This window comes from Panulirus ornatus, chromosome 3 (assembly GCF_036320965.1).
Source record: "Panulirus ornatus isolate Po-2019 chromosome 3, ASM3632096v1, whole genome shotgun sequence".
Classification (NCBI taxonomy): Eukaryota; Metazoa; Arthropoda; class Malacostraca; order Decapoda; family Palinuridae; genus Panulirus; species Panulirus ornatus.
The window spans coordinates 45051630-45079508 of NC_092226.1; the positions used below are offsets into that span (position 1 = coordinate 45051630).

The window sequence follows — 27879 nt, forward strand, 5'->3', positions numbered from 1 at the left end:
TTGCCCTCCTTTTCACCTCTTGCACGTTTCTCTTGACCTCTTGCCTCTTTCTCTTATATATCTTTCAGTCATTTGCACTATTTCCTTGCAAAAACCGTCTAAATGCCTCTCTCTTCTCTTTCACTAACAATCTTACTTCTTCATCCTAACACTCACTACCCTCTCTAATCTGCCCACCTCCCACCTTTCTCATGCCACTGCATCTTTTGCGCAAGCCATCACTGCTTCCCGAAATACATCCCATACCAGAGGAATTGAAACTTAACAACATTTAAAAACGTTCTCGGCTGCCCAGTCAAATGCTTCTTGTATATCTCTTTGTGGCCACCTATTTAGCATCCTCAGTTGATGTTATTTTCATACTTATTCTTCATATGCAAAGCGTGATATGGAACTGTGGCTCGTGCTTGCGTCTATGTCAGATATAAGAATGAGGAAAAGGAGGAATGCTACTACAATTCCTTGGGGGACTGATCATTTTACCATGGAGGCAGGCACTGGAGATAGCATGGTTCGCAAATACCTGTTGTGATCTGTTAGTTAAAAAGTCGTCTGTCCATCTCCCAAATGTTCAGATTATTCCCTCCTTTCGCATTTTATGACGCCATTGTCATATTTGTCAAATGATTTTGCAAAGTTGTGTAATGAGACTCAACACTGGCGGATTGGTGGCTGAGATAATGGTTTTGACATGTCATTAATGGTTGTGTTTTTGTTGGTAGTGATGATTATAATCACAGTAAAGGGAACAGAATTAGGCACTGAAGAGGTGACTGGTGTATGTGTTATTGATGGTGGAGATGGTTAAGGGGCGGTGATGATGTGTTGTTGTTGGTAATGGGAGAGTTATGCAAAACCATTGGTGGTGATGGTAATAATGAAGGAGTTATAAGCGATTTTGTTGTAAGTAAAGTTAGGAGGGTAGAGGGGAGTGTTGTTGTCGTTGATGATGGTGGGAGAGTTAAAGCAACTGTTGTTGTTGTTGATGATGGTGGGAAAGGCAGAGCATACTGTTGTTGCTGATGATGATGGTAGGAGAGGTAGGGCAAACTGTTGCTGTTGATGATGGTGGTGGGAGAGGTAAGGCAAACTTTTGTTGATGATGATTGTGGGAGAGGTAGGGCAAACTGTTGTTGTTGATGTTGGGAGACTTATGGCAAACTGTTGTTGATGATGAGAGAGGTAGGGCAAACTGTTGTTGTTGATGGTGGGGGAGGTAGGGCAAACTGTTGTTGATGATGTTGTGGGAGAGGTAGCGCAAACTGTTGTTGATGATGATGGTGGGAGAGGTAGGGCAAACTGTTGTTGTTGATGATGTTGGTGGGAGAGGTAAGGCAAACTGTTGTTGATGATGATGGTGGGAGAGGTAGGGCAAACTGTTGTTGTTGATGTTGGGAGAGATATGGCAAACTGTTGTTGATGATGATGGTGGGAGAGGTAGGGCAAACTGTTGTTGTTGATGTTGGGAGAGATATGGCAAACTGTTGTTGATGAAGAGATAGGTAGGGCAAACTGTTGTTGTTGATGTTGGTGGGAGAGGTAGGGCAAACTGTTGTTGATGATGTTGGTGGGAGAGGTAGGGCAAAGGGTTGTTGTTGTTGTTGATGTTGGTAGGAGAGTTATGGCAAACTTTTGATGTTGGTGGGATAGATAAGGCAAACTGTTGTTGTTGTTGATGTTGGTGGGAGAGGTATGGCAAACTGTTATTGTTGATGTTGGCGGGAGAGGTAAGGCAAAGTTTTGTTGATGTTGGTGGGAGAGGTAGGGCAAACTGTTGTTGTTGTTGATATTGGTGGGAGAGGTATGGCAAACTGTTGTTGTTGTTGATGTTGGTGGGAGAGATACGGCAAACTGTTGTTGTTGATGTTGGTGGGAGAGGTATGGCAAGTTGATGTTGATGTTGATGGAGAGGTATTGCAAATTGTTGATGTTGATGATGATGTTAGGAGAGGTAGGGGAAACTGTTGTTGTTGATGTTGGTAGGAGAGATAGGGCAGACTGTTGATGTTGATGATGATGATGGTATGAGGTATGGCAAACTGTTGATGTAGTGGGAGAGGTAAGGCAAACTGTTGATGTTGATGATGATGATGGGAGAGGTATGGCAAACTGTTGTTGATGATGTTGGTGGGAGAGGTATTGCAAACTTGTTGCTGATGATGGTGGGAGAGTTAGGGCAAACTGTTGTTGTTGTTGATGTTGGTGGGAGAGGTATTGCAAACTGTTGATGTTGATGATGTTGGTGGGAGAGATAGGGCAAACTGTTGTTGTTGTTGATGTTGGTGGGAGATTTAGGGCAAACTATTGATGTTGATGATGATGGTGGGAGAGATAGGGCAAACTGTTGTTGTTCTTGCTGTTGGTGGGAAAGGTAAGGTAAACTGTTGATGGTGATGATGGTTGGAGAGGTATTGTAAACTGTTGTTATTGTTGATGTTGGTGGGAGAGGTAAGGCAAACTGTTGATGTTGATGATGATGGTGGGAGAGGCAGAGCAAACAGTTCATGTTGATGATGATGGTGGGAGAGGTATGGCAAACTGTATTTGTTGTTGATGTTGGTGGGAGAGGTATTGCAAACTGTTGATGTTGATGATGATGGTGAGAGAGGTATGTCAAACTGTTGTTGTTGATGTTGATGTTGATGAGAGGTAGGGCAAACTGTTCTTGATGATGGTGGGAGAGGTATGGCAAACTGTTGTTGTTGATGATAATGATGGGAGAGGTATTGCAAACTGTAGATGATGTTTGTGGGAGAGGTAATGCAACTGTTGTTGCTGATGGTGATGGTGGGAGAGGTAGGGCAAACTGTTGTTAGTGTTGATATTGATGGGAGAGATAGGGCAAACTGGTGTTGATGTTGGTGGGAGAGGTAATGCAACTGCTGTTGCTGATGGTGATGGTGGGAGAGATAGGGCAAACTGGTGTTGTTGATGATGATGGTGGTAGAGGTATTGCAAACTATTGATGTTGATGATGATGGTGGTAGAGGTATGGCAGACTGTTGTTGTTGTTGATGGTGGGGGAGGTTTTGCAAACTGTTGATGTTGATGATGGTGGGAGAGGTAGGGCAAACTGTTATTGTTGATGATGGTGGGAGAGGTATTGCAGACTGTTGATGTTGATGGGGATGGTGGGAGAGATAGGGCAAACTGTTGTTGTTGATGTTGCTGGGAGAGGTAGGGCAAACTGTTGTTGCTAATGATGATGGTGGGAGAGATAGGGCAAACTGTTGTTGTTGTTGATGTTGGGGGAGGTAAGGCAAACTGTTGATGTTTATGATGATGGTGGGAGAGGTATGGCAAACTGTTTGTTGAGGATGATGATGGGAGAGGTAGGGCAAACTGTTGTTGTTGATGAGGGTGGGAGAGGTATGGCAATCTGCTGTTATTGATGATGTTGGTGGGAGAGGTAGGGCAAACTATTGTTGTTGATGATGATAGTGGGAGAGTATGGCAAACTGTTGTTTTTGTTGATGATGGTTGGAAAGGTAATGCAAACTGTTGATGTTGATGATGGTGGTGGGAGAGATAGGGCAAACTATTGTTGTTGTTGTTGATGTCGATGGGAGAGGTATGGCAAACTGTTGATATTGATAATGATAATGGGAGAGGTAGAGCAAACTGTTATTGTTGATGATGATGGTGGGAGAGCAGAACAAACTGTTGTTGTTGGTGATCATGGTGGAGGAAGTAGAGCAAACTGTTGTTGGTGATGGTTGTGGGAGAGGTTGAACAAACTGTTGTAGATGATGATGGTGGGAGAGGTAGAGCAAACTGTTGTTGTTGATGATGATGGTGGGAGAGGTAGAGCAAACTGTTGTTGTTGATGATGGTGAGAGAGGTAGTGCAAACTGTTGATGCTGTTGAAGATGGTGGGAGAGGTAGAGCAAACTGTTATTGTTGTTGTTGATGATAGTGGGAGAGGTAGAGCAAACTGTTGTTATTGGTGATGATGGTGGGAGAGGTAGGGCAAACTGTTGATGTTGTTGAAGCTGGTGGGAGAAGTAGAGCAAACTGTTGTTGTTGTTGATGATAGTGGGATAGGTGGAGCAAACTGTTGTTGGTGATGATGTTGGGAGAGGTAAAGCAAACCGTTGTTGTTGATGATGATGATGGCGGGAGAGGGTTAGAGCAACCTGTTGTTGTTGTTGTTGATGATGGTGGGAGAGGTTGGATAAACTGTTGTTGTTAACGGTGGGAGAGGTAGGGCAAACTGTTGTTGTTGATGATGGTGGGAGAGGTTTTGCAAACTGCTGATGTTGATCGTGATGGTGGGAGGGATAGGGCAAACTGTTGTTGTTGTTGATGTTGATGGGAGAGGTAGGGCAAACTGTCGTTGATGATGATGGTGAGAGAGGTATGTCAAAATTTTGTTATTATTGATGTTGGTGGGAGAGGTATTGCGAACTGTTGATGTTGATGATGATGGTGGGAGAGGTATGGCAAACTGTTGTTGCAGTTGATGTTGGTGGGTGAGGTAGGGCAAACTGTTGTTGTTGATGGGGATGGTGGGAGAGGTATGGCAAACTCTTGTTGTTGTTGATGTTGGTGGGTGAGGTAGGGCAAACTGTTGTTGTTGATGAGGATGGTGGGAGAGGTAGGGCAAAAACTGTTGATGTTGATGATGGTGGGAGAGATAGGGCAAACTGTTGTTGATGAGGATGGTGGGAGAGGTATTGCAAACTGTTGATGTTGATGATGGTGGGAGAGATAGGGCAAACTGTTGTTGTGGTTGATGTTGGTGGGAGAGGTAGGACAAACTGATGTTGTTGTTGATGATGGTGGGAGAGGTAGGGCAAACTGTTGTTGTTGATGGTGGGAGAGGTATGCAAATTGTTGTTGTTGATGATGATGATGGGAGAGGTATGGCAAACTGTTGTTGATGTTTGTGGCAGAGGTATTGCAAATTGTTGATGTTGATGATGGTGGGATAGATAGGGCAAACTATTGTTGTTGTTGATGTCGGTGGGAGAGGCATGGCAAACTGTTGATATTAATGGTGATGATGATGGGAGAGGTTGAGCAAACTGTTGTTGTTGTTGTTGATGATGGTGGGAGAGGCAGATCAAACTGTTATTGTTGGTGATGGTGGTGGAGGAGGTAGAGCAAACTGTTGTTGTTGTTGATGATGGTAGGAGAGGTATGGCAAACTGTTGATATTGTTGAAGATGGTGGGAGAGGTAGAGCAAACTGTTGTTGTTGAAGATAGTGGGAGAGGTAGAGCAAACTGTTGTTATTGGTGATGATGGTGGGAAAGGTAGGGCAAACTGTTGATGTTGTTGAATATGGTGGGAGAGGTAGAGCAAACTGTTGTTGATGATGATGATCGTGGGATAGGTGGAGCAAACTGTTGTTTTTGGTGATGACGGTTGGAGAGGTAGAGCAAACTGTTGTTCTAGATGGTGTTGATGGGAGAAGTAAAGCAAACTGTTGTTATTGCTGATGATGGTGGGAGAGGTAGATCAAACTGTTGTTATTGGTGATGATGGTGGGAGAGGTAGAGCAAACTGTTGTTGTTGATAATGATGATGGGAGAGGTATGGCAAACTGTTGATGTTGTTGAAGATGGTGGGAGAGGTAGAGCAAACTGTTGTTATTGTTGATGATGATGATGATAGTGGGAGAGGTAGAGCAAACTGTTGTTATTGGTGATGATGGTGGGAGAGGTAGGGCAAACTGTTGATGTTGAAGATGGTGGGAGAGGTAGAGCAAACTGTTGTTGTTGATGATGATGGGATAGGTGGAGCAAACTGTTGTTGGTGGTGATGATGGTGGGAGAGGTAGAGCAAATTGTTGGTTTTAGTGATGATGGTGGTGGGAGAGGAATAGAGCAACCTGTTTTTGCTGATGATGGTGAGAGAGGTAGAGCAAACTGTTATTGGTGATGGTGGTGGAAGAGGTAGGGCAAGCTGTTGGTGTTGATGATGGTGGGAGAGATAGGGCAAACTGTTTTGATGGTGGTGGGAGAGGTAGGGCAAACTTTGTTGATGATGATGGTGGGAGAGGCGGAGCATACTGTTGTTGAAGATGATGGTGGGAGAGGTAGGGCAGACTGTTGTTGTTGTTGATGGTGGTGGGAGAGATAGGGCAAACTGTTGATGATGATGGTGGGAGAGGCGGAGCATACTATTGTTGATGATGATGGTGGGAGAGGTAGGGCAGACTGTTGTTGATGATGTTGGTGGGAGAGGTAGGGCAAACTGTTGTTGGTGATGATGGTGGTAGGAGAGGTAAGGCAAAATGTTGTTGTGATGATGATGGTAGGAGAGGTAGGGCAAACTGTTGTTGTTGATGGTGATGGTGGGAAAGGTAGAACGAACTGTTGTTGATGATGATGATGGAAGAGGTAGGGCAAAGTGTTATTGTTGATGGTGATGGTGGGAGAGGTAGAGCAAACTGTTGTTGTTGTTGATGATGGTGGTGGGAGAGGTATGGCAAACTGATGTTGTTGATGATGGTGGTGGGAGAGGTAGGGCAAACTGTTGTTGTTGATAGTGGGAGAGGCGGAGCATACTGTTGTTGATGATGATGGTGGGAGAGGTAGGGCAGACTGTTGTTGTTGATGATGATGGTGGGAGAGGTAGGGCAAACTGTTTTTGTTGATGGTAATGGCGGGAAAGGTAGAACGAACTGTTGTTGTTGATGATGATGATGGAAGAGGTAGGGCAAAGTGTTATTGTTGATGGTGATGATGGGAGAGGTAGAGCAAACTGTTGTTGTTGTTGATGATGATGGTGGGAGAAGCAGAGCAAACTGTTGTTGATTATGATGATGATGAGAGAGGTAGCTTAAACTGTTGTTTTTAGTGATGGTGGGAGAGGCAGAGCAGACTGTTGTTGTTGATGATGATGGTGGGAGAGGTAGGGCAAACTGTTGTTGTTTATGGTAATGGTGGGAAAGGTAGAACGAACTGTTGTTGATGATGATGATGATGGAAGAGGTAGGGCAAAGTGTTATTGTTGATGGTGATGATGGGAGAGGTAGAGCAAACTGTTGTTGTTGTTGATGATGATGGTGGGAGAAGCAGAGCAAACTGTTGTCGATTATGATGATGATGAGAGAGGTAGCTTAAACTGTTGTTTTTAGTGATGGTGGGAGAGGCAGAGCAGACTGTAGTTGTTGCTGATGATGGTGGGAGAGCTAGAGCAAGCTTTTGTTAATGTTGTTGTTGATGGTGGGAGAGCTAGAGCAAACTGTTGTTGTTATTGATTATTGAGGGAGAGGTAGAGCACACTGTTGTTGTTGGTGATGATGGTGGGACAGGTAGAGCAAGCATTTGTTGTTTTTGTTTGTGATGGTGGGAGAGGTAGAGCAAACTGTTGATGTTGTTGATGGTAATGGGAGAGGTAGAGGAAACTGTTGTTGTTGGTGATGATGGGGGAGAGGTAGAGCAAACTGTTGTTGTTTTTGTTGATTATGGGAGAGGTTAGAGCAAACTGTTGTTGCTCGTGATGATGATGAGAGGTAGCGCAAACTGTTGTTGTTGGTGATGATGATGTGAGAGGTAGGGCAAACTGTTGTTGTTGATGATGATGGTGGGAAAAGTAGAGCAAGCTGTTTTTGTTAGTAATGATGGTGAGAGAGATAGGGCAAATTGTTGTTGTTGATGAAGATGACAGAGGTAGAGCAAACTGTTGTTGATGATTGTGGAAGAGGGAGAGCAAACTGTTATTGTTGATGATGGTGGTGGGAAAGGTAAGACAACCTGTTGTTGTTGTTGTTGTTGTTGTTGTTATTGATGGGAAAGGTTGAGCAAACTGTTGTTGTTGATAATAGTGGGAGAGGTACAGCAAACTGTTGTTGATGGTGATGATGGTGGGAGAGGTAGAGCAAACTGTTGTTGTTTGTGATGATGGTGGGAGAAGTAGAGCAAACTTGTTATTGATGATGGGAGAAGTAGAGCAAACTTATTATTGATGGTGGGAGAGGTAGATCATAGTGTTTTTGTTGATGATGGTGGTGGGAGAGATAGAGCAAACTGTTGTTCTTGATGATAATGGTGGGAGAGGTAGAGCAAACTGTTGTGCTTAGTGACGATGATGGGAGAGGTTGGGAAAATGTTGTTGTTGTTGATGTTGCTGGCAGAGGTAGAGCAAAAGAGCAAACTGATGTTGATGGTGATGATGGTGGGAGAGGTAGAACAATCTGTATTTGTTTGTGATGATGGTGGGAGAAGTAGAGCAAACTCGTTATTGATGGTGGGAGAGGTAGAGCATATTGTTGTTGATGGTGGTGGGAGAGGCAGGGCAAACTTTTGTTGTTGGTGATGATGGTGGGAGAGGTAGGGCAAACTGTTGTTCTTGGTGATGATGGTGGGAGAGGTTGGGAAAATGGTGTTGTTGTTGATGTTGCTGGGAGAGGTAGAGCAAACTGTTGTTGATGGTGGGAGAGGTAGAGCAATCTGTTGTTGTTTGTGATGATGGAGGGAGAAGTAGAGCAAACTTGTCATTGATGGTGGGAGAGGTAGAGCATAGTGTTGTTGTTGATGATGGTGGTGGGAGAGGTAGAGCAAACTTGTTATTGGTGATAATGCTGGGAGAGGTAGAGCAAACTGTTGTTCTTGGCGATGATGATGGGAGAGGTTGGGAAAATGTTTTTGTTGTTGATGTTGCTGGGAAAGGTAGAGCAAACTGTTGTTGTTGATGGTGGGAGAGGTAGAGCAAACGGTTGTTGTTGATGGTAGTAGAGGTAGAGCAAACTGTTGTAATTGGTGATGATGGTGGGAGAGATAGGACATATTGTTGATGATGACAGAGGTAGAGCAAACTGTTGTTGATGATGATGGGAGAGGTAAACTGTTGTTGTTGATGATAATAGTGAGAGAGGTAGAGGAAACAGTTGTTCTTGGTGATGATGATGGGAGAGGTTGGAAAAATGTTGTTGATGGTGGTGGAAGAGGTAGGGCAAACAGATGATGATGGGGAGAGGTAGAGCAAACTGTTGTTGTTGATGGTGATGGTGGGAGAGGTAGAGCAAAGTGTTGATGATGGTAGGAGAAGTAGAATAAACTGTTGTTTTTGTTGTTGTTGGGAAAGGTAGAGCAAACTGTTGTTGATGGTGGAAGAGGTAGAGCAAACTGTTGTTGTTGTTGATGATGATGGGAGAGATAGGGCAAATTGTTGTTGTTGTTGATGATGACTGAGATATATCAAACTATTGTTGTTGGTGATGGTAGGAGAGGTAGAGCAAACTGTTATTGTTGATAATGGTGGTGGGAGAGGTAGGGCAAACTGTTGTTGTTGTTGTTGATGATGGGAGAGGTAAAGCAAACTGTTGTTGTCGATAATAGTGGGAGAGGTAGAGCAAACTGTTGTTGTTGATGGTGGGAAAGGTAGAGCAAACTGTTGTTGATGGGAGAAGTAGAGCAAACTTGTTGTTGGTGATGATGGAGGGAGAGATAGGGCAAATTGTTGTTGTTGATGATGATGACATTGGTAGAGCAAACTGCTGTTGATGATGATGATGGTGGTGGGAGAGGTAGAGCAAACAAACTATTGTTGGTGGTGATAATGGTGGGAGAGGTAGAGCAAACTGTTGTTCTTGGTGGTAATGATGATGGGGAGAGATTAACAAAATGTTGTTGTTGTTTATGTTGCTGGGAGAGGTAGAGCAAACTGTTGTTGTTGTTGATGTTGGGAAAGGTAGAGCAAACTCTTTGTTGTTGACGGTGGGAGAGGTAGAGCATACTGATGTTTTTGGTGATGATGGTGGGAGAGAGAGGGCAAATTGTTGTTGTTAATGATGATGACAGAGGTAGAGCAAACTTGTTGATGATGATGGTGGGAGATGTAGAGCAAACTGTTGTTTGGTGATAATGGTAGGAGAGGTGGAACAAACTATTGCTCTTGGTGATGATGATGGTAGAAGTTAGCGAATGTTGTTGTTGATGTTGCTTGGAGAGTTAGAGCAAACTGTTGTTGAAAAAGTAGAGCAAATTGTTGTTGTTGATGGGAGAAGTAGAGCAAACTTGTTGTTGGTGATGATGGAGGGAGAGATAGGGCAAATTGTTGTTGTTGGTGATGATGACATAGGTAGAGCAAACTGCTGTTGATGATGATGATGGTGGTGGAGAGGTAGAGTAAACTATTGTTTTTGGTGATAATGGTGGGAGAGGTAGAGCAAACTGTTGTTCTTGGTGGTAATGATGATTGGAGAGGTTAACAAAATGTTGTTGGTGTTGTTGTTGATGTTGCTGGTAGAGGTAGAGCAAACTGTTGTTGTTGATGATGTTGGGAAAGGTAGAGCAAACTCTTTGTTGTTGATGGTGGGAGAGGTAGAGCATACTGATGTTTTTGGTGATGATGGTGGGAGAGAGAGGGCAAATTGTTGTTGTTAATGATGATGACAGAGGTAGAGCAAACTTGTTGATGATGATGGTGGGAGAGGTAGAGCAAACTGTTGTTGTTGGTGATAATGGTAGGAGAGGTGGAACAAACTATTGTTCTTGGTGATGATGATGGTAGAAGTTAGCAAAATGTTGTTGTTGATGTTGCATGGAGAGTTAGAGCAAACTGTTGTTGTTTATGGTAGGAAAAGTAGAGCAAACTGTTGTTGTTGATGGGAGAAGTAGAGCAAACTTGTTGTTGGTGATGATGGAGGGAGAGATAGGGCAAATTGTTGTTGTTGATGATGATGACATAGGTAGAGCAAACTGCTGTTGGTGATGATGATGGTGGTGGGAGAGGTAGAGCAAACTATTGTTGTTGGTGATAATGGTGGGAGAGGTAGAGCAAACTATTGTTCTTGGTGGTAATGATGACGGGAGAGGTTAACAAAATGTTGTTGTTGTTGTTGTTGTTGTTGATGTTGCTGGTAGAGGTAGAGCAAACTGTTGTTGTTGTTGATGTTGGGAAAGGTAGAGCAAACTCTTTGTTGTTGATGGTGGGAGAGGTAGAGCATACTGATGTTTTTGGTGATGATGGTGGGAGAGAGAGGGCAAATTGTTGTTGTTAATGATGATGACAGAGGTAGAGCAAACTTGTTGATGATGATGGTGGGAGAGGTAGAGCAAACTGTTGTTGTTGGTGATAATGGTAGGAGAGGTGGAACAAACTATTATTCTTGGTGATGATGATTGTAGAAGTTAGCAAAATGTTGTTGATGTTGCATGGAGAGGTAGAGCAAACTGTTGTTGATAATGGTGGTGGGAGAGGTAGGGTAAACAGATGTTGATGATGGCGGGGAGAGGTAGAGCAAACTGTTGTTGTTGATGGTGATCGTGGGAGAAGTAGAACAAACTGTTGTTGGTGATGATGGTGGAAGAGGTAGAGCAAACTGTTGTTGTTTATGATTATGGTGGGAGAGGTAGAGTAAACTGTTGTTGATGGTGGTGAGAGAGGTTGGGTAAACTGATGTTGTTGATGATGATGGTTGGAGATGTAGAGCAAACTGTTGTTATTGGTGGTGGTGGTGGGAATGGTAGAGCAAACTGTTGTTGTTGATGGTGGGTGAGGTAGAGCAAACTGTTGTTTTTGGTGATGATGGTGGGAGAGATAGGGCAAATTGTTGTTGTTGATGATGACAGAGGTAGAGCAAACTCTTGTTGTTGTTGGTGGTGGGAGAGGTAGAGCAAACTGATATTGTTGATGATGGTGGTGGGAGACGTAGGGCTAACTGTTGTTGTTGATGTTGGGAGAGGTAGAGCGAACTGTTGTTGTTGTTGTTGATAATAGTGGGAGAGGTAGAGCAAACTGTTGTTGTTGTTGTTGTTGATGGTGGGAAAGGTAGTGCAAATTGTTGTTGTTGATGGTGGGAGAGGTAAAGCAAACTGTCGTTGTTGGTGATGATGGAGGGAGAGATAGGGCAAATTATTGTTGTTGATGATGATGACAGAGGTAGAGAAATATGTTGATGATGATGATGGTGGGAGAGTTAGAGCAAACTGTTGTTGTTGGTGATAATCGTGGGAGAGATAGAGCAAACTGTTGTTCTTGGTGATGATGGGAGAGGTTAGCAAAATGTTGTTGTTGATTTTGCTGGGATAGGTAGAGCAAACTGTTGTAGTTGTTGATGATGGGAAAGGTAGAGCAAACTGTTGTCGATGGTGGGAGAGGTAAAGCAAACTGTTGTTGTTGGTGATGATGGTGGAAGAGATAGGTCAAATTGTTGTTGTTAATGATGACAGAGGTAGAGCAAACTGTTGTTGATGATGATGATGGGAGAGGTAGAGCAAACTTTTATTGTTGGCGATAATGATGGAAAAGGTAGAGCAAACTTTTGTTCTTGGTGATGATGATGGGAGAGGTTAGCAAAATGTCGTTGATGTAGCTGGGAGAGGTAGAGCAAACTGTTGTTGATGAGGTGGTGGGAGAGGTAGGGCAACCAGATGTTGATGATAGTGGGGAGAGGTAGAGCAAACTGTTGTTGTTGATGGCGATGGTGGGAGAGGTAGAGCAAACTGTTGTTGGTGATAATGGTGGAAGAGGTAGAGCAAACTGTTGTTGTTGATGATGATGGTGGGAGAGGTATAGCAAAGTGTTGTTGATGGTGGTGAGAGGTAGGGCAAACTGATGATGATAATGGTGGGAGAGGTAGAGCTACCTATTGTTGTTGATAGTGGTGGGAGAGGTAAAGCAAACTGTTGTTGTTGGTGATGATGATGGGAGACGTAGATTAAACTAGTTGTTGATGATGGTGGTGGGAGAGGTAGAGCAAATTGATGGTGGGAGTGGTAGGGCAAACTATTGTTGTTAGTGTTGGTGATGAGGGAGTTAGGGCAAACTGTTGGTAATGGTGGTAATGATGGGGGAAATAGGGCAAACTGTCATTGTTGGTAGTGCTGATGGGGTAGGTTGGACAAACTGTTGGTGATGGTGGATGGATTAGGGGCAAACTGTTTGACATATTGTTGTTGTTGGTGGTGGTGATGTTGGACTTAAGAATTATTTTTGATACTTGCAAAGGTGTTTAAGATTTGGTTGTCAACCGTGGCATTTGATAGGCTTCAAGTCCAAACAAGTAATCCAACCAGCTCGTCTGTCCGTCCTAGGATTAATCATCAGTTTGTGCAAGTCGTATTGGATGATAACGTAGGAATTACTCTCTTTACATAGGGGCTAGTAAGCATGTGAATAGTAGTTTATATATTCAGGTTATGGCTTAGGTGTGTGCAAATATTAATGAGAATGTGATTGACTTTGTATGGGAATTCAACTGGTAATAGTTACAAGCGCTTTGAGTTCAACGGTACGGACCAAGAGCTGAATGAAATAGATCTATGAAGACGTGAATTTTGATAAGGGCATTTTATTGGTCAAGTAAAAGGTTAAGCCATAGTGTTCGTGAGTCGTGCCGTGATGCTTTCTAGTGGTACCCTCGCGATCAAGGGTCGCACGCACCATCTTGCTACTTGGGGTAAAGTTACCAACTTGCAAGGGAAGATACAGGGTAACGAAGATGAGTACATTAATTACTCTAAATGAATGATGTAGAGAAATCATGACAGAAGAGCGATGGAACAAGATGGCAGTAGAGAAAATGAATTGAAGCTGTCTACATGAGCACTTGATTACGGTTAACGGTAAAAACAGTTAAATGTTATGACTAGATTGAAAATCTCAGATGTCAGTACATTAAATGTTATCTTGAGGAGCGAAGGGAAAGACATTAATCTTACCGAACTTTTATGGGAGAAGCAGCAGTAATAGTACAGAAGACCAGCTGAATACTTCATTTCGTAATATTAGAACAGATGTCCAGCTGAAAAGTAGCTTTGCCTGCAGTCAGTGAGCGTAGAGTAGTCTTGGGCAAGCGATGAGGTGTTGCTCCCTGTTGCTTCATAATAACCTTCGGTCCCAGCTCAGTCCCTCAGGCCTACGAGGGTTCCAACAGGGAAAAGGGGTAAATTGAAAGGTACAAAAGGGTTTGAAATGGTGGGAGGGTTAGAGTTGGGACAGTTTAAAGGGTACTGTAAGTTTATTGTGGATTACATTATCCGTTTGATATAGGTCTGAGTAGCCTCGTAAGCGTTAGAAAATATTTTTCAGCTTGAGATGGTTCGTTGGAGGCGATAGGAATTGCTCCAGTGGTTGGTGAATAACTGTAGATCATATGGGAACAGGTTAGTAACAAACTTTGGGTGAGTGTGTGTGTGTGTATGTGTATAGACATGTTACATATATAAAACGAGGTTGAGACGGTGCAACGACAGTGAAACACTCTCCTATAACACACAGTAATCACACTGACCTCTGTTGAGGAGTGGTTAGTGTTTTAGACTGTCTTCAAGAGCCATCCTTCGATTGGAGCTGCCTTGGTTCGATTCCTGGGTGTGGCAGTCAGCCTACGCCCAACCCTGGTATTCTTCTTCCCCATGGGGCTGGTGGATAAATGGGAACTTGGCTTTAGGTTGGAGTGTGTTTGGAGTAAATACATGGTTCTCATATAGAAGATTAAGAGATGGGACAACACTATTGTAAAACACACCCCTAACATATTACTTTCTAACATAGGGGCTGGTAAGCATGCGAATAGTAATTCATTTATCCATGTTATGGCTTAGGTGTGTGCAAAGGTTAATGAGCATATGATTGATTTTCTAGAGGAATTCTACTGGTAATAGTTACAAGTGCTTTGAGTTCAATGGTACAGGAATGATAAACAAATAGCAAGTACATGGAGAAAACTGTGAGGCTACAGTAAATGGGGACCGTGCAGAAGTCTACAAAATTGTATGTTATTGGATATGGTTAAAGATATGTGACCCCAAGAGTGTAAAATTCCCTGCACGTTACTACAAATAGATAATTACATGTATGCGTGCGCATGGACACACACACACACACACACACACACACACACACATTTCATGGATAAGGAACAGGAAGCATTTCCTTCATACATTAGGCCAGAAGTAGAATTTTTTTTTTACTCATGTTGAAGGCCTCAGTTAGGGACAAAAGTCCACATTAAGGCTGGGCCTTGTTTGAAATATTGAGAGAACTATGATACAAAGAAAAGACAAGGGAAAGCAATTCAAGATTTTGGAGGGAGTAATAGACCTGTCTCAAAATGTGCCAGGTCATAGTAATTGGGAAAGAAATGAGAAGGTAGAGAGTTCCAAAATTTCAACATGTAGGGAAAGAAGCAATTATCAAAACGGCACACCCTTGAATAGCCAATGGCTACACAGTGCTCATGTGACGCAGCAGCTTGCTAAGAATTGTGTGGTCTAGCTATTGGTGGGGACACTAAAGTAGCCAGCTCTCAGGAGCAAAAACCTTGGTAATACCTGTAGAAGAGGGAAAGTGAACCAACATTGCTGCATAGGGCAAGAAGGTCAAGTTTGGAAGTTACCCTGGGACAGTTTTTAAGTCAGACCACTTTTGATCCAACTTTGTCAAGCAAGGATGTAGAGATAGAACCTCCCCAGATGTGAGAGAAGTACTTCATACAAGGATGAATCAATCCTTTGTTTAAATGGAATAACTATTTCAAAAGAAAAGGAGTTTCATCTAAACAGGGACACCCAGTTTCTTATCTATTTTGAAGCATGCATTGATGCATCCTATCCCTAAGAACGGTGACTGTTCTGACCTCTCTAACTGTCATCCTATTGCATTGACATCTACCATTTCCAAAGTCTTTGAACCCCTCCTCAACTCCCATAACCTTAAACACCTCGAAAATCACAGTCTTCTCTCAGATATGGTTTCTGTAAAGCGAGATCCACTGGTGATATTCTTTTTTATCTTACTAATGTCTGGTCATCATCCCTGAAAGGTTTATGGGAGTCATATTTATTACCCTTGACATATCTAAGGCTTCTGACCTGGTTTGGCATCAGGGTCTCATTTCTAAGCTCCCCTCATTTGGCTTCCCTCCCTCACTTTGCTCCTTCATATCAAGCTTCCTCTCTGGCTGATCTGTCTCTCTTGTTGTTGATGGATCAGCCTCCCCCAATTTCTTCATCAGCAATGGTGTCCCTCAAGGTTGTGTCCTGTCCCTTACACTTTTTCTCCTTTTTTTTCAACAATTTCCTCTCTTTCACAAATAATCCAGTGCTCTCATACACAGACAACTCAACACTGCATTCATCTACACCCTTCAATTCTGCACCCTCTTCTCTCATTTGATATGCATCTCGTCTTGACACAGCTTTCTCATTAAACTCAGACTTTGACAGGATATCAGTGGGGTAGACAAAATCTTGTTAAGTTTGATGCCTCCAAGACCCTCTTTCTACCCATCTCTATCGAAAAGTCCTCACAACTCTTGTCTCTCCTTTGACGTTTCTGTAATTCCACCTCTTGACTCGATGAACATACTCGTTATTATTGTTAACATCCACTCTTTCTTTGAAACTCCACATTACAGGAATAGCTAAGTTTGTTTCTAAGAAACTAGGTGTCTTGTTCAGATGTCGAATTTCCTCTTTTGAACAGTTGCTCTGTTTATACATGGGATTGATTCATTCTTATATGGAGTAGTGCTCTCACAGTTGGGTTGGTTCTAGCTCTGTATCCTGACTTGACATAGTTGAGTTGAAAGCAGTCTAACTTATAAACTGTCCCAGGCTAACCTCCAAACTTGACCCCCTTGCCCTACACAGCAATGCTGGTTCACTTTCCCTCTTCTAAAGGCATTACTCTGGTTTTTGCTCCCAAGAGCTGGCTGCTTGTGTTCCTCCACCACCTAGCTACACCACACAATACTTGGTAAGCTGCTGTGTTGCATGGTTATGTAGCCATTGTTAACTCAAGGGTGGGCTGTCTTGATATCTGCTTCTTTCCCTATTTGTCAAAGCTTTGGAACTCTCTACCTTCTCATGTCTCCCAATAATTATAGTCTGGCACATAGCTTCTCATGTCTCCCAATGATTATAGTCTGGCACATTTCAAAAGACAGGTCTTTCACATCCTCAAAAATTCATAAATACTTTCCCTTGTCTTTTCTTTTTCTGTTTCATAATTCTCTCAGTACTTCAATTAAGGCCAGGCCTTGATGTGGACTTTTGTCCGTGACTGGAGCCTTTAACATAAAAAAGAAATATTAACCTTTTGCATTGCTTTCAGGGTCATTACCTGCTGTATGTACTAATCTTAGATTTTGAGTGGATATGTATGCATACTCTGCATGTTTACATCTTATGTTGCCATTAATGGTGTTCCTTCCTTTTAGATGGGATGAGGAACCTCTGGGTGTGTAGGCTCACTTGGGCCCACCTGTCACCATCCTGTGTTGAATTATTAAATGTATGTTCAGTGCAGATATAGGGTGTTTTGGTCGAGGTGGTGTGCAAAGTGAGAGGGTTAGGGAAAATGATTTGGTAAACAGAGAAGAGGTAGTAAAAGCTTTGCGGAAGATGAAAGCCGGCAAGGCAGCAGGTTTGGATGGTAGTGCAGTGGAATTTATTAAAAAAGGGGGTGACTGTATTGTTGACTGGTTGGTAAGGTTATTTAATGTATGTATGACTCATGGTGAGGTGCCTGAGGATTGGCGGAATGCATGCATAGTGCCATTGTACAAAGGCAAAGGGGATAAGAGTGAGTGCTCAAATTACAGAGGTATAAGTTTGTTGAGTATTCCTGGTAAATTATATGGGAGGATATTGATTGAGAGGGTGAAGGCATGTACAGAGCATCAGATTGGGGAAGAGCAGTGTGGCTTCAGAAGTGGTAGAGGATGTGTGGATCAGGTGTTTGCTTTGAAGAATGTATGTGAGAAATACTTAGAAAAGCAAATGGATTTGTATGTAGCATTTATGGATCTGGAGAAGGCATATGATAGAGTTGATAGAGATGCTCTGTGGAAGGTATTAAGAATATATGGTGTGGGAGGCAAGTTGTTAGAAGCAGTGAAAAGTTTTTATCGAGGATGTAAGGCATGTGTACGTGTAGGAAGAGAGGAAAGTGATTGGTTCTCAGTGAATGTAGGTTTGCGGCAGGGGTGTGTGATGTCTCCATGGTTGTTTAATTTGTTTATGGATGGGGTTGTTAGGGAGGTGAATGCAAGAGTTTTGGAAAGAGGGGCAAGTATGAAGTCTGTTGGGGATGAGAGAGCTTGGGAAGTGAGTCAGTTGTTGTTCTCTGAGGATACAGTGCTGGTGGCTGATTCATGTGAGAAACTGCAGAAGCTGGTGACTGAGTTTGGTAAAGTGTGTGAAAGAAGAAAGTTAAGAGTAAATGTGAATAAGAGCAAGCTTATTAGGTACAGTAGGGTTGAGGGTCAAGTCAATTGGGAGGTGAGTTTGAATGGAGAAAAACTGGAGGAAGTGAAGTGTTTTAGATATCTGGGAGTGGATCTGGCAGCGGATGGAACCATGGAAGCGGAAGTGGATCATAGGGTGGGGGAGGGGGTGAAAATTCTGGGAGCCTTGAAGAATGTGTGGAAGTCGAGAACATTATCTCGGAAAGCAAAAATGGGTATGTTTGAAGGAATAGTGGTTCCAACAATGTTGTATGGTTGCGAGGCGTGGGGTATGGATAGAGTTGTGCGCAGGAGGATGGATGTGCTGGAAATGAGATGTTTGAGGACAATGTGTGGTGTGAGGTGGTTTGATCGAGTAAGTAACGTAAGGGTAAGAGAGATGTGTGGAAATAAAAAGAGCGTGGTTGAGAGAGCAGAAGAGGGTGTTTTGAAATGGTTTGGGCACATGGAGAGAATGAGTGAGGAAAGATTGACCAAGAGAATATATGTGTCGGAGGTGGAGGGAACGCGGAGAAGAGGGAGACCAAATTGGAGGTGGAAAGATGGAGTGAAAAAGATTTTGTGTGATCGGGTCCTGAGCATGCAGGAGGGTGAAAGGAGGGCAAGGAATAGAGTGAATTGGAGCGATGTGGTATACCGGGGCTGACGTGCTGTCAGTGGATTGAATCAAGGCATGTGAAGCGTCTGGGGTAAACCATGGAAAGCTGTGTAGGTATGTATATTTGCGTGTGTGGACGTATGTATATTCATGTGTATGGGGGTGGGTTGGGCCATTTCTTTCATCTGTTTCCTTGCGCTACCTCGCAAACGCGGGAGACAGCGACAAAGCAAAAAAAAAAAAAAAAAAAAAAAGTCAGTGCTTACAACTACCTTATTATTTTATTATACTTGATTGCTGTTTCGTGCATCAGTGAGGTAGTGCCAGGAAACAAACGAAGAAAGACCCATCCACTTATATACACACATATATCCATACACGTCCATACATGTACATACACATTTATTGTTTATTCATTATACTTAGTCGCTGTCACCTGCATTAACTAGGTAGCGCAAGGATACTGATGAAAGAATGGCCCAACCCACTCTCATACATATGATATACATAAACGTCCACACACACATGTATATATATACCTATACATTTCAACGTATACATACACAGACGATACATATTCATATACATGTACATATCCATACTTGCTGCCTTCATCCATTTCCTTCGCCACTGTGCCACACATGAAATGGCATCCCCCTCCCCCTGCTTGCACATGCAAGGTAGCGCTAGGAAAAAAACAACAAAGGCCACATTCGTTCACACTCAGTCTCTAGCTGTCATGTGTAATGCACCAAAACCACAGCTCCCTTTCCACATCCAGGCCCCACAAAACTTTCCATGGTTTACCCCAGACTCTTCACATGCCCTGGTTCAATCCATTGACAGCACGTTGACCCTGGTATACCACATCATTCCAATTCACTCTATCCCTTGCACGTCTTTCATTCTCCTGTATGTTCAGGCCCCAGTCACTCAAAATCATTTTCACTCCCATCTTTCCACCTCCAATTTGGTCTTCCACTTCTCCTCATTCCCTCCACCTCTGACACATATATCCTCTTGGTCAATCTTTCCTCACTCATTCTCTCCATGTGTCCAAACCATTTCAATACACCCTCTCCTGCTCTCTCAACCACACTTATTTTATTACCACACATCTCTCTTACCCTTTCATTACTTACTCGATCAAACTATCTCATTTCCAACACATACACCTTCTTCCGCACAACCCTATGTATAGCCCTTGCCTCGCAACCGTATAACATTGTTGGAACCACAACCCTATGTATAGCCCTTGCCTCACAACTTCGCAACCATATAACATTGTTGGAACCACTATTCCTTCAAACATACCCATTTTTGCTCTCCGAGATAACATTCTCACCTTCCGCACATTCTTCAGTGCTCCCAGAACCTTCGCCCCCTCCCCACCCTGTGACTCACTTCCGCTTCCATGGTTCCATCCACTGCTGAATCCACTCCCAGATATTTAAAACATTTCACTTCCTCCAGTTTTTCTCCATTTAAACTTACCTCCCAATTTACTTGTCCCTCAACCCTACTGAACCTAATAACCTTGCTCTTATTCACATTTACTCTCAACTTTCTCTTTTCACATGCTTTGCCAAACTCAGTCACCAACTGCTGCAGTTTCTCACACTAATCAGCCACCAGTGCTGTATCATCAGTGAACAACAACTGACTCACTTCCCAAGCCCTGTCATCCACAACAGAGTGCATACTTGCCCCTCTCTCCAAAACTCTTCCATTCACCTCGCTAACAACCCAAACGAACAGCAGTTTGTTTTAATTAACCAAGTGATACATTATTCAGTATGAGAGATGTAGCCTTGCATAGTTGCTGCTTTAGTTGATTGACTTGGTCAGAGATGAATGACACAGTACTTATATTATGTTAAGCATTGATGATTTCAAGAGTGTGCACATAAGAATGAATCATTCACAGACACTGTTGCTACTCATTTTTTAGTATGTTGGTTGACCATATCCCTCTTTTTAATTTGATAATAGTTAAATGATAGCTTTCAGAACAATAGTCAGTACAGTAATTCTCCCATACATTACTTTTTATTCTGTAAAAGATGTAGAAAGATGTATGTTGTTAGAATTATGAAATATCCTTTGACAGGCTAGTAAGCTACATCCTGTACTTTCTTTCAGATCATATTATGGAGGAGGGGAGGTCATAGGGTGGGTGTCTGTTGACAGCCGTTCCACCCTCCGCCATCTTGCCCCCTCCCCCTATTAGCAGTGCCATGGAGATGACATGGGGACGGGGGCTGGTCCTGCCATTGGCAGTTGCCCTAGTGTTCGCTGCCCTTTCCCAGGCCAGTGATGACCAAAACTACAAATGTTTCGAATTCACATCAAACAGCAATGGAAGTAAGGAGTCTTTTGTGCCTTATGTCTTTCCTCATCTGGTCTGTGAATGGTATCGTAGTTTTCTGAGAGTGTTGTCATAACTTCTCTCTGGAATTGCAACAATATCTTTATGTAGATGTTCTGATATATTTTACCAGATCCATCATAAACACACATTTCATTGATGTAACTCTATAAAAAAAATTTGACATCTTTATTAGTCTTGCATATATAAAAGAAAATAGTTTGATTGTTTGAGTAAAGGTAAAATGGTTTCAGTTGTACCTGTTGATAAGCCTTGAAAGTTTTTTAGGGAGGAAAATTCATTTACTGTTGGAAAATGCATGAATTATTTCTCTCATAGTGCTGATAATGAAAAGCTTATCATGATAGATTTTTGATACAGTAACATAGAAGATTTGACTTTGATGTTTTCATTTCTGTTTTCATGCATTCTTACATGCACTCATATACATATTTGTGTATATACATAAATATGTTTTTAAGATCTATTGATACATAATTGTTTATATGAAATGTATTTAATCAGATGTTGTAAGAAACATCTGTTGGTTATTAAACTGTTATAAGTAATCATAAGTTCAGAGTATTAAGTCTTATAAAGAAATGCCAGTTCTGGCATGTCACTTGAGCCTGACACCATCTTTTCTTGTGTCCCTTAGACTTGTGGCATCATTAATGCTGTAGTGCTTGGTCCTGTTACATGTGTGTGGCTTTTTGTAACAAGGTAATATTGGCTGAGGGTACACTTGAATTGGGAGCTTTGGAAAACTACGGTGTAGTAGCAGTTGCTTTATGCTTTTTCATCTTATGAAGTACTACTTTGAGTGTGATTTAATGAGTTGTAAAAGATATTATAAAATATCTACTGACAATACTGTACTTTTAATAGTTTTCTTGTGTTGGTAGAGCAAGAGCTTTGTTGTGTTATACATTACAGAAGTAAGCACTGGGATAATAGTTGAAAAATGCAATGAAATAAAGTAGAGGTGATTTTAAAGCAATGGTATGTGAGTAAGATTAAACATTTCAGAGAAAGACTGGTAGATAGATTACAAGGTTTGGTACAATGGAAAGATTGCAGTGTGATGTACTTGACGAATGAGCAAGGGGTGATTTGAGTGTGTGAGTGAATAGTACGTGCTTATATTCTAGATATAGGCAAGTATGTATGCACCAGTATATATTTACAGTGGTGAAATAAGAATTTTTTGTTTTAGAAATATAAATGGATCCTTTCCTATCACTAGCATAAAATGATGACTTTACATATTTTGCGTATCAGGAAAGCAGATTTTTATTTTTTTTGACAACATTATTTTTTAGTAAGAATAAAGAAGCCTTGTTATAGATGCTGTGGGTGACGCAAATAATGCTCCTTTTAAAGTGATGAGAACAAAGCGTAAATCTGTTGAGCCAGTGCATGTCTCCTGTTGTGGCATTGCTTTTGCTGCCTCCTTTTTGTTGTTGTTATTGGTATTCTTTATGTCATGAGCTTCCAACCGCTGTTTTGTGAAACCCTAATCCTATTTCTTGATATTCTTGCTGTAATGAAATGTGCTGCAAAGAATACATATATATTTATATATATTATTTTTATTTATGATATTTTGTCGCTCTGTCCCACGTTACTGAGGTAGCACAAGGAAACACACGAAAGAATGGCCTAGCCCACCCACATGCACATGTATATACATACACGTCCACACACCCACATATACATATCTATACATTTCAATGTATACATATATATACATACACAGACATATACATATATACACACGCACATAATTCATACTTGCTGCCTTTACTCATTCCTGTCACCACCCTGCCACACATGAAATGACAACTCCCCTCCCCCCACATATGCATGAGGTAGCGCTAGGAAAAGAAAACAAAGGCCACATTTGTTCACTCTCAGTCTCTAGCTGTCATGTATTATGCACCGAAACCACAGCTCCCTTTCCACATCCAGGCCCCACAAAACTTTCCATGATTTACCCCAGATGCATCTCATGCCCTGGTTCAATCCATTGACAGTACGTCAACCCTGGTATACCGCATCGTTCCAGTTCACTCTATTCCTTGCACACCTTTCACCCTCCTGCATGTTCAGGCCCCAATCGCTCAAAATCTTTTTCACTCCATCCCTCCACCTCCAATTTGGTCTCCCACTTCCCACTTCTCATTCCCTCCACCTCTGACACATATATCCTCTTTGTCAATCTTTCCTCACTCATTCTCTCCATGTGACCAAACAATTTCAAAGCACCCTCTTCTGCTTTCTCAACCACACTCTTTTTATTACCACACATCTCTCTTACCTTTTCGTTTCTTACTTGATTAAACCACCTCACACCACATATTGTCCTCAAACATCTCATTTCTAACACATCCACCCTCCTCTGCACAACCCTATCTATAGCCCACCCCTCACAACCATATAACATTGTTGGAACCGCTATTCCTTCAAACATACTCATTTTTGCTTTCCAAGATAATGTTCTCGCCTTTCACACATTTTTCAGTGCTCCCAGAAATTTCGCCCCCTCCCCCACCCTGTGACTCAGTTCCGCTTCCATGGTTCCATCCGCTGCCAAATCCACTCCCAGATATCTGAAACACTTCACTTCCTCCAGTTTTACTCCATTCAAACCTACCTCCCAATTGACTTGTCCCTCAACCCTACTGTACCTAATAACCTTGCTCTTATTCACATTTACTCTCATCTTTTTCTTTCACACTTTTTACCAAACTCAGTCAACAGCTTCTGCAGTCTCTCACCCGAATCAGCCACCAGCGCTGTATCATCAGCGAACAACACCTGACTCAGTTCCCAAGCCCTCTCATCCACAACAGACTGCATACTTGTCCCTCTCTCCAAAAGTCTTGCATTCACCTCCCTAACAACGCACTTTACCAAACTCAGTCAACAGCTTCTGCAGTCTCTCACCCGAATCAGCCACCAGCGCTGTATCATCAGCGAACAACACTTGACTCACTTCCCAAGACCTCTCATCCACACAGACTGCATACTTGTCCCTCTCTCCAAAACTCTTGCATTCACCTCCCTAACAACCCCACCCATAAAGAAATTAAACACCCATGGTGACATCACTCACCCGTGCCGCAAACTGACATTCACTGAGAACCAATCACTTTCCTCTCTTCCTACTCGTACACATGCCTTACATCCTCTATAAAAATTTTCGCTGCTTCTAGCAACTTACCTCCCACACCATATACTCTTAGTACCTTCCACAGAGCATCTCTATCAACTCTATCATATGCCTTCTCCAGATCCATAAATGCTACATACAAATCCATTTGTTTTTCTAAGTATTTCTCACATACATTCTTTAAAGCAAACACCTGATCCACACATCCTCTACCACTTCTGGAACCACACTGCTCTTCCCCAATCTGATGCTCTGTACATGCCTTCACCCTCTCAATCAATACCCGTCTATATAATTTCCCAGGAATACTCAACAAACTTTTTTTTTTTTTTTTTTTTTTTTTTTTTTTTTTTTTTTTTTTGTCGCTGTCTCCCGCGTTTGCGAGGTAGCGCAAGGAAACAGAAGAAAGAAATGGCCCAACCCACCCCCATACACCTGTATATACATATGTCCACACATGCAAAATATACATACCTACACAGCTTTCCATGGTTTACCCCAGACGCTTCACATGCCCCGATTTAATCCACTGACAGCACATCAACCCCGGTATACCACATCCCTCCAATTCACTCTATTCCTTGCCCTCCTTTCACCCTCCTGCATGTTCAGGCCCCGATCACACAAAATCTTTTTCACTCCATCTTTCCACCTCCAATTTGGTCTCCCTCTTCTCCTCGTTCCCTCCACCTCCGACACATATATCCTCTTGGTCAATCTTTCCTCACTCATTCTCTCCATGTGCCCAAACCATTTCAAAACACCCTCTTCTGCTCTCTCAACCACGCTCTTTTTATTTCCACACATCTCTCTTACCCTTACGTTACTTACTTGATCAAACCACCTCACACCACACATTGTCCTCAAACATCTCATTTCCAGCACATCCATCCTCTTGCGCACAACTCTATCCATAGCCCACGCCTCGCAACCATACACCATTGTTGGAACCACTATTCCTTCAAACATACTCATTTTTGCTTTCCGAGAAAATGTTCTCGACTTCCACACATTCTTCAAGGCTCCCAGAATTTTCGCCCCCTCCCCCACCCTATGATCCACTTCCGCTTCCATGGTTCCATCCGCTGCCAGATCCACTCCCAGATATCTAAAACACTTCACTTCCTCCAGTTTTTCTCCATTCAAACTCACCTCCCAATTGACTTGACCCTCAACCCTACTGTACCTAATAAGCTTGCTCTTATTCACATTTACTCTTAACTTTCTTCTTTCCCACACTTTACCAAACTCAGTCACCAGCTTCTGCAGTTTCTTATACCTCTGTAATTTGAGCACTCACCTTTATCCCCTTTGCCTTTGTACAGTGGCAATATGCATGCATTTTGCCAATCCTCAGGCACTTCACCATGAGCCATACATACATTGAATATCCTCACCAACCAGTCAACAACACAGACACCCACTTTTTTAATAAATTCCACTGCAATACCATGCAAGCCCGCCGCCTTGCCGGCCTCCATGTTCCACAAAGCTTTCACTGCCTCTTCTCTGTTTACAAAATCATTTTTCCTAACCCTCTCACTTAACACACCACCTCTACCAAAACACCCTATAGATGCCACTCTATCATCTAATACATTCAACAAACCTTCAAAATACTCACTCCATCTCCTTCTCACATCACCTTTGCTTGTTATTACCTCCCCATTAACCCCTTTCACCGATGTTCCCATTTGTTCTCCTGTTTTGCACACTTTATTTACCTCCTTCCAAAACACCTTTTTATTCTCCCTAAAATTTAATGATACTCTCTCTCCCCAACTCTCATTTGCCCTCTTTTTCACCTCTTGCACCTTTCTCTTGACCTCCTGCCTCTTATACATCTCCCGTTCATTTGCAATATTTCCCTGCAAAAATTGTCCATATGCCTCTTTCTTCTCTTTCACTAATAATCTTACTTCTTTATCCCACCACTCACTACCCTTTCTAATCTGCCCACCTCCCATGCTTCTCATGCCACAAGCATCTTTTGCACAAGCCATCACTGTTTCTATAGATACACCCTAAATACATGATATTTTTTTATTATACTTTGTCGCTGTCTCCCGCGTTAGCGAGGTAGTGCAAGGAAACAGACGAAAGAATGGCCCAACCCACCCACATACACATGTATATACATACAGTTCACATACGCAAATATACATACCTATACATTTCAAGGTATACATATATATACACACAGACATATACATACATACATATGTACATAATTCATACTGTCTGCCCTTATTCATTCCTGTCGCCACCCCGCCACACATGAAATGACAACCTCCTCCCCCCGCATGTGCACAAGGTAGCATTATACTTATACTTTGTCGCTGTCTCCCGCGTTATCGAGGTAGTGCAAGGAAACAGACGAAAGAATAGCCCAACCCACCCACATACATATGTATATGCATACAGGTCCACACACGCAAATATACATACCTATACATATCAAAGTATACATATATATACACACAGACATATACATACATACATATGTATATAATTCATACTGTCTGCCCTTATTCATTCCTGTCGCCACCCCGCCACACATGAAATGACAACCCCCTCCCCCCGCATGTGCACAAGGTAGCACTAGGAAAAGACAAAGGCCACATTTCGTTCACACTCAGTCTCTAGCTGTCATGTAATGTACCGAAACCACAGCTCCCTTTCCACATCCATGCCCAACAAAACTTTCCATGGTTTATCCCAGACGCTTCACATTCCCTGGTTCAATCCATTGACAGCACGTCGACCCCAGTATACCACATCGTTCCAATTCACTCTATTCCTTGCATGCCTTTCACCCTCCTGCATGTTCAGGCCCCAATCGCTCAAAATCTTTTTCACTTCATCTTTCCACCCCCAATTTGGTCTCCCACTTCTCCTCATTCCCTCCACCTCTGACACATATATCGTCTTTGTCAATCTTTCCTCACTCATTCTCTCCATGTGACCAGTCCATTTCAAAACACACTCTTCTGCTCTCTCAGCCACACTCTTTTTATTACCACACATCTCTCTTACCCTTTCATTACTTACTCGATCAAACCACCTCACACCACATATTGTCCTCAAACATCTCATTTACAGCACATCCACCCTCCTCCTCCACCCTCCTCCACACAACTCTATCTATAGCCCACGCCTTGCAACCGTATAACATTGTTGGAACCACTATTCCTTCAAACATACCCATTTTTGCTTTCCGAGATAATGTTCTCGCCTTCCACACATTTTTCTACGCTCCCAGAACTTTCGTTCCCTCCCCCACCCAGTGACTCACTTCTGCTTCCATGGTTCCATCCACTGCCAAATTCACTCCCCAAAGTGAAAGGTTAGAAATGAAAGGTGATGGGATCAGACATGTAGGAAGCTTGTGCCAAACGTACTGTATTGTATGCTTAGATATAGAATTGCCATGCTTCACCAGATCCTTTGATGCCAGTATATTGAATGTTGATGATATTGCCTTTAGAATGGTTCAGACTCTGTGTGAAATAGTGTGTTTGAATTTTTTTCCCTGAAGCATAAGTTCTTTTTGTATAACCTACGAATGTCATGCCATTCAACTTAACACTG

The 27879-nt window shown here is 42.5% G+C and overlaps 1 protein-coding gene across 1 annotated transcript in view; it reads left to right on the forward strand.

Moving 5' to 3' along the window:
* The window catches only part of LOC139762511 (uncharacterized), an 854543-nt gene that overhangs the window by 158977 nt on the left and 667687 nt on the right, over positions 1–27879 (forward strand). The window contains exon 4 of the mRNA XM_071687495.1: positions 20888–21109. Within this exon, the coding sequence (XP_071543596.1) occupies positions 20983–21109 (127 nt within the window). The 5' untranslated portion in view covers positions 20888–20982. The remainder of the gene's footprint in view (positions 1–20887; positions 21110–27879) is intronic.